The following is a 19,542-nucleotide window of genomic DNA, read 5'->3' on the forward strand; positions in this document are numbered from 1 at the left end:
ACAAAGGACAATACAAAATGGCACTCAGCTCTATGTAGCCACTTCTATGCAGCAACTTCTACTTTTCAAGTGACAGTAGCAGAATGGCCAAAAAAAAAAAAAAAGAATACAACTCTAAGAGTCACTGTTTTTATTAAAACTGTCTATAAACATTAATTGTAGGTACTTCATATGTGATATCCTTGTGCAATGGCCAAAGAGAAGGTATACTACCAGAGGAACTTAATTATGTCAAACTTGAAAACATTCTCAACATAAACAAATAGAAATAGACATTTTCAATAGAAACAAAATAAATATTTTCAATATAAACAAAACCAAAAGATAAAAATTTGCAATAAATGAAAGGATAACTCATAGCTTCTCGTTGTACACATAAATAATGGAATTAGCAGAGTTGATCGTATCATGTATCCAAAAGCAATATGAAACATAATTTCATGGGACATTTGGTTATCTGGTATTGTAGTAGTATGGCTAAGAATTTGCAAAATGATCAACAGAAAAATAATTGCAGCAAAATTTCAGTTTCAGAGGATTTCACATGTAGGAGTACATTAGGATGGCCCCAAATTATACTCCAATGTTTTGTGCAATGTAGATACAATCTGTACATATTAGTCCCTCCTCCACTTCACCTACTGATCTCCCTGGCTTCCTTTAAGTCACAAATAAAATCTCATCTTTTACTGGAAGCTTTTCCCAATCACTTTTAATTCTAATGCCTTCGCTCTGTCAATTATTACCTATTTATTCTATACATAGTTTGCTTTGTACATATTTATTTGAATGTTTTCTCCCCTGTTAGATTGTAAGCTACTTGGAGACAGGGACTGCCTTTTACTTCTTTTTTTATTCCCCATGCTTAGCACGGTGCCAGGAACATAATAAGTATTTAATATTGATTGGCTGATTGAGTGTCATAACATGCAAAATAAAACATACACTGCAAATGAACAATAAATGGATCCCAAAATTTAAAAGAACAGTGTGGGATAGATTTCCTTTGGAAAACACCAGTACTTTTTATAAACCTCAAGCTTCTCCCTGAAACAAAGGCCCATCTTTTTAGTGCAGATATTCTTTCAGCAGAAATCCCAATGTGGCTGGGATTCGTGGAATACAACAGTTTCAGAAAACGAAGTGGAATTTGAACCAAAGGATAACGATGAGGTGATTTGTAGGTATAAGTAGGCTGCAATATATTAAGAATGAGGTAGCTAGGTGGCGCAATAGATAGAGCACCGGTCCAGTCCTGGAATCAGAAGGACCTGAGTTCAAATACTACCTCAGACAACTTGACACTTACTAGCTGTGTGACTCTGGCCAAGTCACTTAACCCCAATTTCCTCACCCCCCCCAAAATTATATATATGTATATGTGTGTGTGTGTGTGTGTGTGTGTGTGTCTCAGAGACAGAGAGAGAGAGAGAGAATGAAGAATTGCATAGGAAAGCACCCTAAAGGACTTCATAACAGATACATGACCAGAAAAGATAATGGACTGGACGTGAAATGAGAATAAGGAACAACAGATGGACAGATCATATTCCTTTGCTATTTATTCAACAGTATGAAAAGTAGAAAAAGCCACCCACCTCGTTAGATGAGTGCTCTGATTAGGATTCATAAGAAGATATGATCAATAGTTACACAAGAAGGGAAGGAATGAATGAGTGTGGCCGAGACTCAGGGTCATTGGTGATCTGGAGCCATATCAATGATCTCTGAAGCCATATAAGTATTGAACTAAATAACTGTCATAATGAAGAATTTTTAGCTTAAAAATCAGCCATGTGGAGTGGCTGGGGAAGTTGGTGTCCCCAAGGTGGTAAATTGGTATGTAAGGGGAAGGGGGGTGCTGCTGCCTACTGACCTTTATTTTCTGAAAGTTTTTATTTTAAAAGAAGAGAATATCAAATAATGAACATAATAATAAAATTCTGAACTCCCAGTGCACTTTAACTGCACAGCACTGAAGACTTCTTTTTACACTGAACATTTTAGTTACAAAGAGGAAGGAAAATACTAAAAAAAAACCCAAAAATTAAATAATGCCTTAGGAAAATTATAGACTGAAAATATTGTTTTTTTCCAGATAGAATACAAAACAGCATTCTTTTGGCAATTGTCAAATAATTCAAAAATCATCACCAATACCATTCCTGAATTGAAACATTCCTTCATTTTCTAATTTTTAGCTGTTATCATCTATTTAGAAAATATCTATAAGACTTCACAAATAAGTTTGAGAGGAAGCAATTGTCTGACTTCTCAATATCTGTAGCTGACTAATTAAGCATGCTATCAACCAATAAATAGCAATATATACTCTTGGTTGTCATATCAATCATTCACAAACATTTTGTTTTTCTTGCAAATAGTATTCTAGTGTTTAACTGATGACCAAGTTCAATATTTTTAGAAAGTGAGGATGGTTATAATAATTATATCTAGTACATACAAGACTGCCCTACAAATATATGAGGACAAAGTTAGAAATGTCACTCTCTAAAAGTCAGTAAGAGTCAATGTAGCAAGGGGCAGAGGGGTAGGGTGGCGGAATGAATGAACACATAATGAATGAAGTTAGTCATTTACAGAAGCTAAATGAGATAATTTTTTTTTAAAGCCTTCCTGAATCTCAGCAAGGAGCTTAAGGTGACTCCATAGAAAGAAGTAAATAGATGTAAAATATAACTAAAGTTAAATTTTAATTTGGGAAACATGTCTAGCATGGGGAGGTATATGATAATATATTTGATAACTGATAAACAGTGGGGAAAAAAGAGAATTAAAGAGTGAAGAGTGGAGTGTTTTTCCAACATCAGACAGGAGGGAGGGTATCCTGACTTTACCGGGTTAGACAAGTATCTGGTCTACTTGGCAGATCTATAGAATAGAAATGAGTGTGTCTGGTTATCATGGCTTGATACTTGCCGGTGAAACTTTCAATTTCAATTTGGTTGTTTAAGTAGACTTTCCTATTGGAAAGAAAATGTGCTAAATAGCAATATAAACATCTGGTCTGTTCATCAGATCTATTTGTCACTGTCATCTAATAAATTGGCATTCATGCTTACTAGGATTTCTTCTATATTTGGTAGCATGCATCAGTTGCCCTCAGAGCCTGATCACTTCTGGGTGGAACAATAAAATTAAGGTTTCTAACCTTAAAAACTGAGGACCAAACTGTGTACCTAAAGGGATATCATTCAGTACTATCACCCTGAGAAGCACCAGACTCTCCGATGACGTCTTTTATCAACATCAGAGAAATATTTGGTATTTTTTATTATTTTTTAGAATGTAAGTTCCTTCAGGGCAAGGGACTGTCATTTACTTTTACACTTCCTTCAGCAAATCAGATAATGCTTTTTATTTAGTACATTAATTGTTGGTGTAATTGTTTTGGAGCAAGTAGGTGGCTCAGTGGATAGGGCACCAGGTCTGGAGTCAGGAAGACCTGAGTTCAAATCCAGCCTCAGATACTTCCTCGGTGTGTGACCCTGGACAAGTAATTTAACACATTTGCCTCTGTTTCCTCATGTATGAAATAGGGATAACAATAGCACCTACTTCCCAGGATTGTGATAAGGATCAGATGAGATAATAATTGTAAAGCACAGTGCCTGGTACATAGAATACACTATACAAATGTTAGTTATTCTTGTTGTTATTATTAATACAGTGTTAGACTTGGTATCAGGAATATTGTTCAGATCCCTTTTCTGACACTAGTTTATTATTGCAGATGAACCTCAGTTTTGTCATGTGTAAAATGGGTATAATCATATTTATTTATTGACTACTTCAGGATGCTGTTATGATAATATGTGGAAAGTGCTTTGAAATTTTTAAAGTATTACAGAAGGGTAAGTAGCTATTGTTATCATTCTTGTTACTAATGATAATAATAGTAAAATATTACCTGGTTTACTGCTGACATTCAGGAGAATCATATTGATTTTAAAAATATGTTTAATGAAATTTAATTTTTATGGCAACTTTGTAGAACATATTAACCACTTTAAAATAGTAGTACCAGATTAAAGTTTGTATTATTTGATGGTTTGAACCAACTTTTTCATAACAATTTAATTTGAAACAGAGAAAGCCAGCTACTTATCTAAAATACTGAATGAAAGAACTTTAAGGAATCATTTCTCTTTTTTATCCATTACCTTATTTTCTTTTACAAAAGTAGAGCAAAGTAAATGAGGATACATGGTTTCTTTAAGTACTCTTCCATCAGCAGGATATAAACTTTTTGAAAGTCCACTGGGTAAAAAAAAAAAAAGAAAGGGGAAAAAAACAAGTTGTTTTTAAAAATGTGGATGTGTTTATTTGTAGTATATTTGTATCACTCCTCTAAATTTTTTTTAAGTCCAGGATTTACCACTCAAGTTTCTAAACTCTGTTAGAAACTGTTAGGTTAATAATTACAAGTGACTTCTTTTTGAAAACCCGGCACCAGCTGTACAAGTTCTACATGGCTAATCTCATTCCTCCATCCCCTGCTGTTTCATACAAAGGCTGGAGTCTACCAAGCTTAGGGTAAATCTTCGAATGCCAAAGTGGTTTTGTTCTGGTTTTTGATCATGGGCAACATGCAGGGACTTTCCTATAATAAACCTCCCAAAGTTCATTTTCTACCTGAACATTATGTGTGCTGTCCCCATCTGAGCCCACCTGTTCAGCAGCTGATAGATATAACTGTGACCATCTTCTGTCCAGATGATGACTCGGTGAGCAGCAAGCACCTCTCCACCAGCAAAAAATTCCCTGCTTTTACTGACTTCAGTGAGCAGGAGGGAAAAATCACAGTAATCATAAACCTAAAAAAGAAAATCCTCACTTTCCATCAACAGTTCACAATGTGTGCTCAATTCTATCAATGAGATTATGGTTTAAGTCAACCTATGGGCAAGTCTCAAGTGTACATTATATTTTATCCTTATAGACATACCAAGAGCAACTTAATACAAATGCAGACCAACATAGGCATTCGGTTATTGTCTTTCATTGATAATTATTGTTTAGTAAGTTTGATTAAATTATGATCTTATTTCAGGGTGGCCTTCTATAAAGCCAAATAATTTGTAATAGATTCAGTTATATAATATATTGAAATGAAAAGGGCATTTTCAAAGGGTGACACTTTCACTTTTCTCTCAGGACAAGCTGGGAGCTCAGTGATCTTGCATTCAGTGCATTCATAAGAAAAGAAGATGTTAACATAATAGGACAGTGAAAAGTAGAAGCCCTTAAAAAGATAAATTATTTCAAGAGAAGAACATGATAATGTTACTTTAAATTCCCAAACAGAGGCATCAATTTTAAAAAAAAATCTTCTATCAAAACATAGTAGCTCCCTACTATAACATGAATGATTATGCATAGACCAAGACATACTATGGATCAAACACCATCCCACAAAGTATAGGAACTAGATGTAGTAAAAAACCTGATGGAAAGTAGAAAGTGGGTGCTTGTCCAGGGTCTCAGATAAATATTTCAAAGAATTTGTACCATATTTAAATTATAGTCTACTTTTCAATGTAACTATCATGAGAGTAAAGAAATTCTCTGTGTTCACACGCTACCTGCCAACATTTAGAAAATACCACCAACAGAAGTCTTTCCGTGTAGGGACAAAATCTTATCGTCCGGCAGTTCGGTGAGTCCAGAGATTTGGATTCTTTCTCATAAATATCTTTCTTTTCCTTTATAAGAAGTGGACACACATTAGTACCAGCTCCTAATGCTTTAGGTTAATGCATATAATCAAATGTTTCCAACATATTTGTACCAGATCACTTTTTTATGACTTCAAAAGTATCTCACAATCCTATATTAACTTGTAAGGCCTCTGATGTAAAAAGTCACTTGAAAAAGAAATTGAGACTGTTGTAGCTACATGTTCCAGAGCGCCTTACATAGTCATTCAATAAATATTTGTTTGAATATAAAAATCCTTTAAAACTGTTCACAATTTGCTTGAAACTTATTTTACAGCTTCAGTAGGCATCACTCTCACTTTGCACTGTCATTCAGTCTTTCTCTTCATCACACACAGAATCCCATGTCTCATCTCTGTGTCTTTGCACTGGCCATCCCACATTCCTGGTGGGTACTTTCCTTAACCTTTCCTCATTGAAGCCTTCCTATCTTCCTTTAAGACACAGCTCGAGCACTATCTTCTACATGAAACTTTTCCTGATTTCCCAAATTTCTAGTGCCTTTCCTCCCAAACTAACTTATATTTAACTACTTTGCATATATCAGTGTTTATTCACTTTTTATTTATGCTGTACTTGTTTCATATGTACTTGTTGTCTCTCTTATTAGAATACAAGCTCTTTATGAACAGGGACTGTTTCATTCTTTGACCTTGTATCACTAGTACCCAACACAGTGCCTGGCACAAAGAAGTTAATAAATTTCTATTGACTGATGGTTATGATAAATATATGTATATATACATATATGCATACATACATATATGTGTCTAGTGTGCGTATGTGTGTATGTGTGTGTATATATATATATATATGTATGTATGTATGTATGTATGTATATAGTGCTCAGTATTTCTGGTACCTCCCACTACCAGGAAGATCCAGGCCAGATCAATGGCCCTCCCTAGGATGAGTCAGTCACCAAACATTTATTAAGCACCTCTTTCATGCTAGGCACCATGCTCAGTACAGGGGATACAAAGAAGGGTAAACAAACAAAAATACAATTCTTTCTCTCAAAGAATTCACAGTCTAATGGAGAAGACAACCTGAAAACAACTATTTACAAGCAAAATATAGACAGGAATAATAATCAACAGAAAGAAGGCACTAGTATTAAGGAGAATTATTGGGAAAGATTTCTTATAGAAGGATGGATTTTATCTGGGACTTGAAGGAAGACAGGAGACATACATGAGGAGAGAGAGGAATTACAGGCTTGTGAAAATGCACATAGTGAGGAGACGGTGTATCTTTTATGAGGAATGGCAAGAAGGACAACAAAACCAGATTGAACAGTACATTGGGAATACTAAGGATAAAACTGAACTCTTTTAGAACAAATTGTTGTTGTTTAGTCACCAATTCTTTGTGACCCCGTTTGGGGTTTTCTTGGCAAAGTTATTGGAGTAGTTTGCTCTTTCCTCCTCCAGTTCATTTTGCAGACAAGGAAACTTAGGCAAACAGGGTTAAGTGACTTGCCCAGGGTCACACAGCTAGTAGGTGTCTGAGTCCAGATTTGAACTCAAGAAGAAGAGTCTTCCCAACTCCAGGCCCGGCAGTCTATGCACTGTACCAACTAGCTGCTCTTTTAGAACAAGTCCTTTAACTAATATAGCAAGTTATCTTTTAGCATATAAGCAGTCTGTAATTGCTAATGTTCCTGAGGAGATGTTAGAATATCTCTGACATCATTGCTTACAGTTTCAATGAAGAGCTTTAAAAATAAATTTGTGTCTTGAACATATCATCATTTTATCTCTTGCCATGTCCAGAGAAACATTCTTCAATAATAGTAAAAAGTTTCTTCAAAAGAATGTGAGAACTGCCCTCAGTAATGAGGTAGAGGATTTGTAGACCTACAGTTACAGGCAATAACATACAATGTCAATTTTGTTGCTTTGTGGGTTGGTTTTGCTTAACTGTTTTCCTTGTTATAAGGGAAAGTTCAATGGGTAGTGAAGGGTTCATCAGGAAATGACTATCAAGTTAAAATGAAAAACCAAGAAGTAATCAATAAAAGAAGAGGGGAGATCCAAAGTTACTGTCAACACCTTCTCTATCCTACACCAAACACATCACCACTACTAAATATGTAAACAATTATGCCAAAACATAGGGCGATGACTCCTCAAGAGTACTTTCTGGGACCTTCCCCTCCCCCCACCTCAGGTCCCTTGTTACGCACACCATTTAACATGCAACTACCAAGAAAAGGATCAACACTAAAAAGCTCCACAAATTCTTAGCCTTTCCACACTCCTAATGTCTAATTCTTAGACGAGAAACATTATTCTACAAAACTGACCTGGATGCTATTTATGGAGGAGGACAGATTCCATACTTTGAGATCTCCTGTTACAGAAACCACCAGGAGAGAATCCTCTGTTAAAAAAAAAAAAAAAAAAGACATGAGTTGACCACTGAGCATTTCAGTCACAAAAAGGATATCTTAACTATAGGTTACGTATTTTGGAAAGTTGTACCAGTTTATACATATACATACACACACGCACACACACATATATATCCATACACATATACATATATACACATACACACATACACCCACACACGTATGTATATACTTATACACCCCTTACTTCTTATTTAAAAGGAAATAATAAACCTTCTGAATGTTTGCATGAAAAATAAATTTCAGATCTATTGTTCTGTCATCAGCAGACTCTCTTCCCCTATATAGGCACTGTTATTTTAGAAGATGAACCTTATATTTTTACATCATGTAATACATATCAAATTTAACTCTTAAACTGTCCTTTCATCACCATAGCCTCAGGAAAAAGGAAAGTATAGAATAAAACTGGTCATTTTTAACAAATACTTAGCCATTACTGAGACATCTCAAGCAGAACTGGTTCACAAGAACCAGTCTTTTCTGACTGTATCCACAATGCAATCTCTTTCCAATGTCTTGGGCCATTCATTTAGCTGTCCCCATCTTTCCTTAGCCCTTTCACAATCACTCTGTTCTTCCCATTATAAAGGAGTCAATCTCACATAAGTAGCTACTGCCTTGACCAGGTAACACAAGCAAACATTCTTGATTAGGACATGATCTGAATTTATCAAATACCCTTCACCTAGTATTCATCAGTATGCATATTTTCCTATGCAACCAATTAAGACATTTCAGTGATAATGTGTCTACACTGCCCTGGGTTACTTCATGCACTATAGCAAACATATACCTTGAATCCTCATGGAGTGAACAATGCACATGCAGTTGATCCAATCAGGAGATTGAGAGGATGTAAAAGTGTGAAGAACTGCCAAGGTCTTGGCATCAATAATGAGGATATCTTGATACTCTCCACAACACAAAAGCCAGCCATCTCCTGTCATTCGGAAGGCGCAGTGATAGTACTGTCCAAATAGAATCCAATGTTTTTTTAAAGTCAGTGCAATTGAGGCACAAAGTGTGTGTGTGTCTGTGTGTCTGTGTGTCTGTGTGTGTGTGATTGTATATATATTTGGGGTAGGAGACAGGACCAATGGTGAATTCATCTGGGCACCTCAGCTTCCTTACCTATAAAATGAGGAAGGCAGTGCATTCCATTTCTAAAATTTTACAGCTTGGTAGTTCTAAGTTGTCAAGTTTTCACCTCAACCACAAACATATTTTTCATGATATTAAAAGTTGCACTTTATGAAAAAATATTCTTAATTGTGGGAAATAAAACATTTTGATTAATTCAAGTCTGTTCCTTGTAACATTTTTGTAATGAAGACAACTTCCAACCCTCTTCTTTTCTGTACTAAGCATTTACTTTTAAATCAGAGTAATTTTTGCAGTAATTGCATTTTTGAGTTATTTCTATTAATGACAATTCTATTTCTATTAATTTGTATTCATGATAATTAATTCTAGTGATAGTACATTCTAGCCTTGGTAAGATATCTTCTATCTATGCACATTTATGACCAGAGAAGGCCAGATTAAAGAATACAAATGGGAGATATGGTAGAAATCTTCATGAAAGATATCAGAAATAATGTCAGCACCATACAAGTTATAAAACAAGGTTTTTACCTTTTGTAAAGGCCAAAGGAAAAGTAAATATAATCTTAAAAAAGACAGATCACAAAATTTTCTATATGAAAAAATATGGATATAGGTTTATAAAGAATATGTGTATTTAGTAATGTTTAATCACTAAACCAGGGAACTATTAAAGATCTGTGCAATCTGCCTTCTGACTGAGAGGTGATGGATATGAGATGCAGAATAAAAAATATACTTGGGGAGAGAAAAAAAAGAATTCATATATTTGTGAGATGTATTATTTTTAAGAAACTAAAGCGGAAACAAAATTAATTGCTTGAACAACATTTTTTTAAAAGGGAAATTGAAATACTAAATTATTGCAAATACAACCTTAACATATTAAAAGCTTCCCCCTTTTTATCCTTAAGGCAAATTATATTTGTGAAAGGGTGAGGGGAAATCCCTTAAGTACAATCCCTTAAAATGTCTGCACCCCAGTGATTCCAAGTTGTAAAAGCCTGAAATATCCCATAAGAAGCAGATGTAAGATGTACTTACACAGATGGCTGTGTGTCTATAAGGGAGAGTTGCAGACTCAATGCACTGGCCATTGGTGACATTCCAAACACACATCTCCCTGCCAGAGATAACTTTGTATTATTCTCTATCATTTCCACTCAATTGGCTGGAATAATTTTGTGCTACCAAGTTTTTCTTTAGTGCTGCACTTAAGTGCAGCCTGATCGTTTATGTGGCTTTTTGTTACAGATTACTGGGCAAGAAAACGTTGTGGTCATTAGCAGGGGATGACACACGGTATCTGTTTCTTTTTGTTTTGGTAATTACACCCTGCTGCCAGGCAGCAACCTTACTTTAAGGCCAAACCAGGTCCACGACAAATTGTGCGGGGATGGCCATTATGGCTCCTTCAGAGTGACACCAGAATGATCATTCCTTGCAACAGCATCCTCCTGAAAATGGCTCATTTCACCGAGCTTAACCTGTACCTTCTCAAAAGCATAAATGCATCTTGTGCCGCTCTACTGGGCTCTCTGTGTTGATCTAAGAGATCGCTCTGTTAAGAATAAACAGTGCCACCTAGGGGCCAGTTTTGGCCTAAACTCATCCTCTCTACAAACTCAAGCAAAAATGTCAACCCATTCTAAAAAAATCCATGCAGATTAATATTTAAGCAAGATTATTTTCATCAAAATTACATAGTTATATCTATAGCAGATGCTAATGAAGTTACCCATATATATGTATATATTTAAACAAAGTTTTTCAAGTAGTTTATATAGTTGTACATATAACCAATGTTAATGAAATTACCTCTGCAATATATATTTGAATGAAATTTATCTAGTTTACACAGTTACACAACTGATGTTAGTGAAATTATATCCATAAATTAATATTGCCCACAAGTTCAGAAGAGCGCACAATTCTATAGTTAGAAAAGACCATCGAGTTCATCAAAAATCTATGGAGAGATTACAGGAGGTCTATGATCTTGGATAGGAAAAAAAATATTTCTTTATTTCAATATGGTTGATTCCCTTTGAAGTTTTGTGCTTTCTGAGGCTATACCAGACTTCCATAGGCTTTACCAAAATTCTAAAAGGGTTAGAAGAAAAACAAATTAAGAAACCTTGATCCAACCCTAACCCAACTGCCTCATTTTACAAATGAGGAAACTGAGGCCCAAAGAGAACAAGTAACTTGCCCATAATCATATAGATCATAAATATCAGAAGTGGGGTCTGAATGTAGGCCTTCTTATTCTAAATCTAGTATTCTTTCCAATACAGTATGCCATTTCTCAAATTTGTTTTCTTCTTTTTCATATAGGGAAAAAAAAGTATTTTTAATAGTTACTATTAAAAGTTCATATATCGAGAGCTGGAAGGGGCCTCAGAGGCCATCTAATAAGTTCTCTGATTTTACAGATGAAGAAATTGAGGCTTAGGGAGGTTAACTGATTTGTCCCTAGGTCCCTCAGGTTGTAAGCATGATAGGCAGAATCTGAACTCAGGTCCTCTGATTTCACAGTCAATGCTTTCTGATCAAAGGTTAAGCTCTTCAATCTGTATAATGATGGGAGAGGGGCAGAGCCAAGAGGGCAGAGTAAAAGCAGTGACTTGCTTGAGCTCTCCCCCAAACCCTTCCAAATGCCTGTAAAAAATGGTTCTAAACAAATTCTAAAGCAGCAGAACCCACAAAAAGACAGAGTGAAACAAATTTCCAGCCCAAGACAATCTGGATGGTTGATTGGAAAGTTTATCGAGCTGGACAGGGAGAGGAACGCAGTTCGGCGTGGGTGTGCAGGCAAAACAGGCCTCAGCTAACCTGAAGCAGGCCTCAGAGGACTGAATCACGGGCAGCTGTGGTGGTTTCCAGACTTCTCAACCCACAAACTCCAAAGACAACTTAGAAGGTCAGTAGGAAAAGTCTGTGACTGACATAAGAGAGAAGTGCAGTCCCAGCCCCAGTCCCTGAGCTCAGCCCTGGGGCAGTGACTGCTTCTGGAGCTTCTGGCCCACAGAATGAAGGGGAATCGAGTGGCTAATTAGAGGGGGATTGCAGGGATCTCTTTGCTGGTGCTGAGGCAAGATTCTCTTGCTTTGCCTGTGCTTGGATCTGGGTCAGAGTTCTGGGTGGCAATCCTGGGGAGAGGAGGAATGCTGGCATGGTGGAGCTTGTAGTGGTTGTGGAGAGGAAATCCTCCTTACAGTTCCAAGGCAGAAAAGAGTGCTTGTGGTCACTCATAGACCAGAGCACAGGCCAGGAAAGGAGTAAACACCTTGCCCTTGATCATAGCACCTTAGAAGAACTGAAAACTTACAGGTCCCTAGGAGTATCTCTGAACACAGCTACAAAACCCCTGAAGCTTGGGACAGTACATTCTCCATACTGGAAGCAGACTCCTACCACAAAGAGTTTATAACTCAAGTAATTGCCTGGGATCATGAGCAAACCTCACAAAAAAAGTCAGAGCATAGAATCTTTCATTGGTGACAAAGAAGATCAGAATATACAACCAGAAGAAGACAACAAAGTCAAAGCTCCTACATCCAAAGCCTCCAAGAAAAATATGAATTGGTCCCCAGGCCATGGAAGAGCTCAAAAAGGATTTTGAGAAGCAAGTAAGAAAAGTAGAGGAAAAACTGGGAAAAGAAATGAAAGTGATGCAAGGAAATTATGAAAAACAAGTCAACAGCTTGCTAAAGGAGACCCAAAAAGATACTGAGGGAAATAACACCTTAAAAAATAGCCTAACTCAAATGGCAAAAGAGGTCCAAAAAGCTAATGAGGAGAAAAATGCCTTAAAAAGAAAAATTGGCCAAATGGAAAAGGAAGTCCAAAAGTTTACTGAAGAAAATACTTCCTTAAAAATTAGAATGGAGCAATTGGAAGCTAGTGACTTTATGAGAAATCAAGACACTGTAAAACAAAACCAAAAGAATGAAAAAATAGAAGAGAATGTGAAATATCTCATTGGAAAAACAACTGACCTGGAAAATAGATCCAGGAGAGAGAACTTAAAAATTATTGGACTATCTGAAAGTCATGATCAAAAAAAGAGCCTACACATCATCTTTCAAGAAATTATCAAGGAAAACTGCCCTGATATTTTAGAACCAGAGGGCAAAATAGAAATTGAAAGAATCCACCAATCACCTCCTGAAAGAGATCCCCAAAGGAAAACTCCTAGGAATATTATAGCCAAATTCCAGAGTTCCCAGGTCAAGGAGAAAATATTACAAGCAGCCAGAAAGAAACAATTCAAGTATTGTGGAAACACAATCAGGATAACACAGGATTTAGCAGCTTCTACATTAAGGCACTGCAGGGCTTGGAATATAATATTCTGGAGGGCAAAGGAGATAGGATTGCAACCAAGAATCACCCAGCAAAACTGAGTATAATCCTTGAGGGGAAAAAATGGATATTCAGTGAAATAGAGGACTTTCAAGCATTCTTGATGAAAAGACCAGAGCTGAATAGAAAATTTGACTTTCAAATGCAAGACTCAAGTGAAACATGAAGAGGTAAACAGGAAGGAGAAATCATAAGAGGTTGAACTGTTTGCATTCCTGCAACAAAAGATGATATTTGTCACTCATGAGACCTTTGTCAGTATTAGGGTAATTGGAGGGAAAAAATTATATGTAGATAGATAGATAGATAGATAGATAGATAGATAGATAGATAGATAGAAGGCACAGAGTTAGTTGAAGATGAAGGGGTGATATCTGGAGAATAAAATTAAGGGGTGAGAGGATTATATTGGGAGAAGAAGAAAGGAAGAGGTAGAATGGGGTAAATTATCTCTCATAAAACAGACAAGAAAAGGCTTTTGCAGTGAGGGGAAACAGGGAAGGTTGAGAGGAAATAAGTGAATCTTATTCTTATAGGATTTGGCTAAAGGGGGGAATAACATACACACTCAATTGGGCATGGAAATCTATCTTACCCTACAGGAAAATAGGAGGGGAAGGAGACAAGAGAGCAGAGGGATGATAGAGGGGAGGGCAGATTAGGGGAGGGGGTAATCAGAAGCAAACACTTCTAAGGAGGGACAGGGTCAAAAGAGAGAATAGAATAAATGGGGGGGGTGGGACAGGATTAAGGGAAATATACTTAGCTTTTCACAACATGACTACTATGGAAATGTTTTACATGACTACACATGTGTAACCTATATCAAGTTGCTTGTCTTCTCAATGAGGGTGGGTGGGGAGAGATTTGGAACCCAAAGTTTTAAAAACAAATGTTAAAAAAAATTGTTTTCATATGCAACTGGGAAATAAGATATACAGGAAATGGGGTTTAGAAATCTATCCTGCCCTACAGGAAAATTGAAGGGGAAGGGGATAAGAGAAGGGGGGCAGAGATAGAAGGGAGGGCAGACTAGGGGAAGGGGTATTCAGAATGCATTCCATCTTGGGGTAACGGGAAGGGCAAGATGGGGAGAAAATTTGGAACTCAAAATCTTGTGGAAGTGAATATTGAAAACCAAAAATAAATAAATTAAGAAAAACAAAACAAAAAAATCTGTATAAAGGTAAAATTCCCAATCAAGAAAAATATGAAACCTTTATAAGATTTGGAAGATAATATTAGAATCCAAGAAAAATACTAAATATGTAAGAAATACTACATAATAGTAATGGTTTATGTTTTTTTCCTGTTCTTTCCTAGGATTAAAAATTCTAAATGTAAATTTAGATAATATGGAATCATTGCTATGAAGCTAGAAGAGCCCTTGGAGGCCTTCTAGTACAATCTATTTTAGATTCAAAGAAGTTAAGTGACTTGCTCACAGCCATACAGGTACCAAGCTTCAGAATTAAAATTTGAACCCAGGTCCTATGACTCCAGAGTTAGTGCTTTTTCCATTCATATCATGCTTCCCATAACCAGCTATTGAACTGAACCAAGCCAAACTCGAAAGATATTTGGACCTATAAATGGTTACAATAAATTCCAATGTGTCAAAAGTTGCTAAAGTAAAACAAAACAAAACAAAACAACCTAAATGGTCTTGTAGTCTATTAGTGTGCTTTTCATCAAAAGTGTCCAATTGTCTATCATTTCTCCCCCATCAAAACAAAACAAACAAAATATTATCACCATATCTGTTGAGCTTTACTGAGGGCCTATTCCAATTTGATGGTGAACCCAGATTCCCTAGCTATACTACGTGAGAGGTATGATTAAGTTACAAAGGATCTAAGTTCAGTACTTGAGAACAATAATATATCTGTAGTCCAAGGCACAGTTGGAATTAGAGAGATGCCATCTGGAGATGCTCTTTACCCAAAGAAATGGAGATGTTCTTTACCCAAAAAGAGGGGCAATCAGGTGGTGAATTATTATGGGGACAGCAGTCCATGAACCACCTGAGGTAGGGAGCATTTGTGATCTCCAGTGAAGGACTGAGATAACTGCTGACACTACAGGTTCTTTTGAAATAGTGATGCATATTTGCTACTCTAAATTTAGAATGAAATCCACAAAGATTTCACAAACCAATGACTCTCTGTCTCCCAAAGATATGTAGAGGGGAAGTGAAAAAACAATAGCAGAAAACAAATAATTTCTTTAACACACATAGCTTGACATGTTACGGGGAACTGGAGAAACTGTTCACCTCTTAACAAGAAATATACTCTTTTTTAATTTTTTTTAATTTTTTAACATGCGTTTTTGAAACTTTGGGTTACAAATTTTCTCCCTTCCTCCCTCCCCACCCACCCTCATTGAAAAGGCAAGCATCTTGATACAGGTTATAGATGTGTAGTCATGCAAAACACTTCCATAGTAGTCATGTTGTGAAAAACTAAGTATATTTCCCTTCATCCTATTCTACCCTCCACTTTTTCTATTCTCTCTTTTGACCTTGTCCCTCCTCGGAAGTGTTTGCTTTTGATTATCCCCTCCCCCAATCTGCCCTTTCCTCTATCAACCCCCTGCTCTCTTGTCCCCTTCCTCCCTTATTTTCCTGTAGGGCAAAATAGGTTTCCATACCCCATTGGGTATGGTATTCCCTCCTTAAGCTAAATCCTGTGAGAGTAGGTCACTCGTTCCCTCTCACCTTCCGCCATTTCCCTTCCACTGTAAAAACCTTTTCTTATCTGTTTCATGTGAGACAATTTACCCTATTCTACTTCTCCCTTTCTCCTTCTCCCAGTATTCTCTCACCCCTTAATTTTATTTTCCAGATATCACCCCTTCATATTCAACTCACCCTGTGCCCTCTATCTATCTATCTATACATACATACATATAATTTTTTCCCTCCCACTACCCTAATACTGACAAAGGACTCATGAGTTACAAATATCATCTTTCCATGCAGGAATGTAAACAGTTTAACCTTAATAAATCTCTTATGATTTCTCTTTCCTGTTTACCTCTTTGTGTTCCACTTGAGTCTTGTATTTGGAAGTCAAATTTTCTATTCAGCTCTGGTCTTTTCATCAAGAATGCTTGAAAGTCCTCTATTTCACTGAATATCCATTTTTTCCCCTCAAGGATTATACTCAGTTTTGCTGGGTGATTCTTGGTTGCAATCCTATCTCCTTTGCCCTCCAGAATATTATATTCCAAGCCCTGCAGTGCCTTAATGTAGAAGCTGCTAAATCCTGTGTTATCCTGATTGTGTTTCCACAATACTTGAATTGTTTCTTTCTGGCTGCTTGTAATATTTTCTCCTTGACCTGGGAACTCTGGAATTTGGCTACAATATTCCTAGAAGTTTTCCTTTGGGGTTATCTTTCAGGAGGTGATTGGTGGATTCTTTCAATTTCTATTTTGCCCTCTGGTTCTAAAATATCAGGGCAGTTTTCCTTGATAATTTCTTGAAAGATGATGTCTAGGCTCTTTCTTTTGATCATGGCTTTCAGATAGTCCAATAATTTTTAAGTTCTCTCTCCTGGATCTATTTTCCAGGTCAGTTGTTTTTCCAATGAGATATTTTACATTCTCTTCTATTTTTTCATTCTTTTGAATTACTGTTACAGTGCCTTGATTTCTCAAATTATCACTAGCTTCCAATTGCTCCATTCTAATTTTTAAGGAAGCATTTTCTTCAGTAAGCTTTTGGACTTCCTTTTCCATTTGGCCAATTTTGCTTTTTAGGGCATTCTTTTCCTCATTGGCTTTTTGGACCTCTTTTGCCCATTTGGGTTAGGCTATTTTTTAAGGTGTTATTTCTTCAGTATTTTTTTGGATTTCCTTTAGCATCACTCTCAGTTTCTCCTCCACTTCTCTTACTTGCTTCTCAAAATCCTTTTTGAGTTCTTCCATGGCCTGGGATCAATTCATATTTTTCTTGGAGGCTTTGGATGTAGGAGCTTTGACTTCATTGTCTTTTTCTGGTTGTATGTTTTGATCTTCTTTGTCACCAAAGTAAGATAATACAGTCTGACTCTTTTTGTGCTGCTTGCTCATGATCCCAGGCAATTACTTGAGTTATAAACTCTTTGTTAAGGTAGGGGTCTGTTTCCAGTGAAGAGAATGTACTGTCCCAGGCTTCAGGGGTTTTGTGCAGCTGTTTTCAGAGATACTCCTAGGGACCTAGGAGAATTTTCAGTTCTTTCAAGGTGCTATGATCAAGGGCGAGGTGTTTACTCCTTTCCTGGCCTGTGCTATGGTCTATAAGTGACCACAAGCACTCTTTTCTGTCTTGCAACTGTAAGGAGGATTTCCTCTCCACAGCCACTACAAGCTCCACCATGCCAGCATTCCTCCTCACCCCAGGACCACCAACCAGAACTGTGACCCAGATCCAAGAACAGGCAAAGCAAGAGAATCTTGCACCAGCAGAGAGATCCCTGCACTCCCCTTCTGATCAGCCACTCAATTCCCCCTCGGTTTGTGGGCCAGAAGCTCAGCAGGCAACCGCCGTCCCAGGGCTGAGCTCAGGGAATGGGACTGGAACCCCACTGTGCTTCTCTCTCACCACCACAGAAACAGACTCTTCCCACTGACCTTCTAAGTTGTCTTTGACCTTCATGGGTTGAGAAGTCTGGAAACCACCACAGCTGCCCACGATTCAGTCCTCTAATGCCTGCTCCAGGCTTGCAGTGGCCTTCACACGCACACCAAACTGCGCTACTGTCCCACCCAGTGAGATATACCTTTCCAATCAACCATCCAGGCTGTCTTTGGCTGGAAATTTGTTTCACTCTGTCTTTCTGTGGGTTCTGCTGCTTTAGAATTTGTTTAGAGCCATTTTTTATAGGTATTTGGAGGGGTGTGGGGGAGAGCTCAAGCAAGTCACTGCTTTAACTCCGCCATCTTGGCTCCTACCCCCTCAGATGTATACTCTTAATATTGCATTGAAATCTTTTCTTTTCTCCAGGCAAATACCTTTCCCAAAGATTGACCTGACATAGTTTTAAGTCCTCTTATATCTCTAAGAAATAAAATCCAGTGTTTCCCAAGTGAAAAACACCACCACACAACCAACCTTACATTTTGCATTCCAGCAAAGAAAGGAAAAGAGGCAAGAAAATAGAGATATAGTGTAATTGGTGGGAGAGAGAAAAATTGCTTTTCTTCCTCCCTGTGATCAGAGTTCAAAAACCCTCAGTGAATATCTAATGGGGGAAATCTAGAGTCATCACTAAGAAATGAAAACCTGTAATGAAGCAAATTCATTACGGCAGACACATAGTAAAGTGGATAGAGTGCTGGCCTTGCAATCAGGAAGACTCATCTTCATGAGTTCAAATCCAGACACAGACACTCACTAGCTATGTGACCCTGGTCAAGTCACTTATCCCTGTTTACCTCCATTTCCTCATCTGTAAAATGAGCTTGAGAAGGAAATGGCAAACCACTCCAATATCTTTGCCAAGAAAATCCCAAATGGGGTTATGAAGAATCAGACACAACTAAAAAAGGACTAAAAAACAACAAATGAAGAAAAGTAAACAGAAGCTCCATGAACTACACAGCATTGTCCTTTCAAGGTTCTACACAGAACATGTTTTCAATTTTTAAAAAATGTTCCTCCAACATATATGGAAAGTGTGCCGGATTCAGAATCAGAGAACTTTAGTTCAAATCCCAGCTTTACTACTAATTACCTGTATCACCCTGGGCAAGTTCCTTTATCTCCGTGGGACCCAATTTTCTCTTTTGCAAAAATTTTTCTCTTTTTGGACTATAGGTAGCTACTGAGGCCTTTTGAGCTAGCAGTCTATGACCTCATTTAATCCTTACCACTCTAGGATAATTGCTATGTGTGGTACCATTATCCCTGTTTTGCACATAGGG

General features: G+C 37.1%; 1 protein-coding gene across 4 annotated transcripts in view; it reads right to left on the bottom strand.

Annotated features, from left to right (window-relative positions):
* WDR72 (WD repeat domain 72) overlaps positions 1-19,542 on the bottom strand; it is a 292,937-nt gene that overhangs the window by 233,451 nt on the left and 39,944 nt on the right. For all 4 annotated transcript variants that reach the window (XM_027840835.1, XM_027840836.1, XM_027840834.1 and 1 more), the window contains exons 4-9: positions 10,309-10,387; positions 8,954-9,128; positions 8,050-8,126; positions 5,607-5,726; positions 4,693-4,838; positions 4,185-4,281 (exon numbers count right to left, since the gene is read on the bottom strand). In XM_027840835.1, the coding sequence (XP_027696636.1) occupies positions 4,185-4,281; positions 4,693-4,838; positions 5,607-5,726; positions 8,050-8,126; positions 8,954-9,128; positions 10,309-10,387 (694 nt within the window). The remainder of the gene's footprint in view (positions 1-4,184; positions 4,282-4,692; positions 4,839-5,606; positions 5,727-8,049; positions 8,127-8,953; positions 9,129-10,308; positions 10,388-19,542) is intronic.

The sequence above is a fragment of the Vombatus ursinus genome, unplaced genomic scaffold, assembly GCF_900497805.2.
Source record: "Vombatus ursinus unplaced genomic scaffold, bare-nosed wombat genome assembly UNPS02014848.1, whole genome shotgun sequence".
NCBI classification, from domain to species: Eukaryota; Metazoa; Chordata; class Mammalia; order Diprotodontia; family Vombatidae; genus Vombatus; species Vombatus ursinus.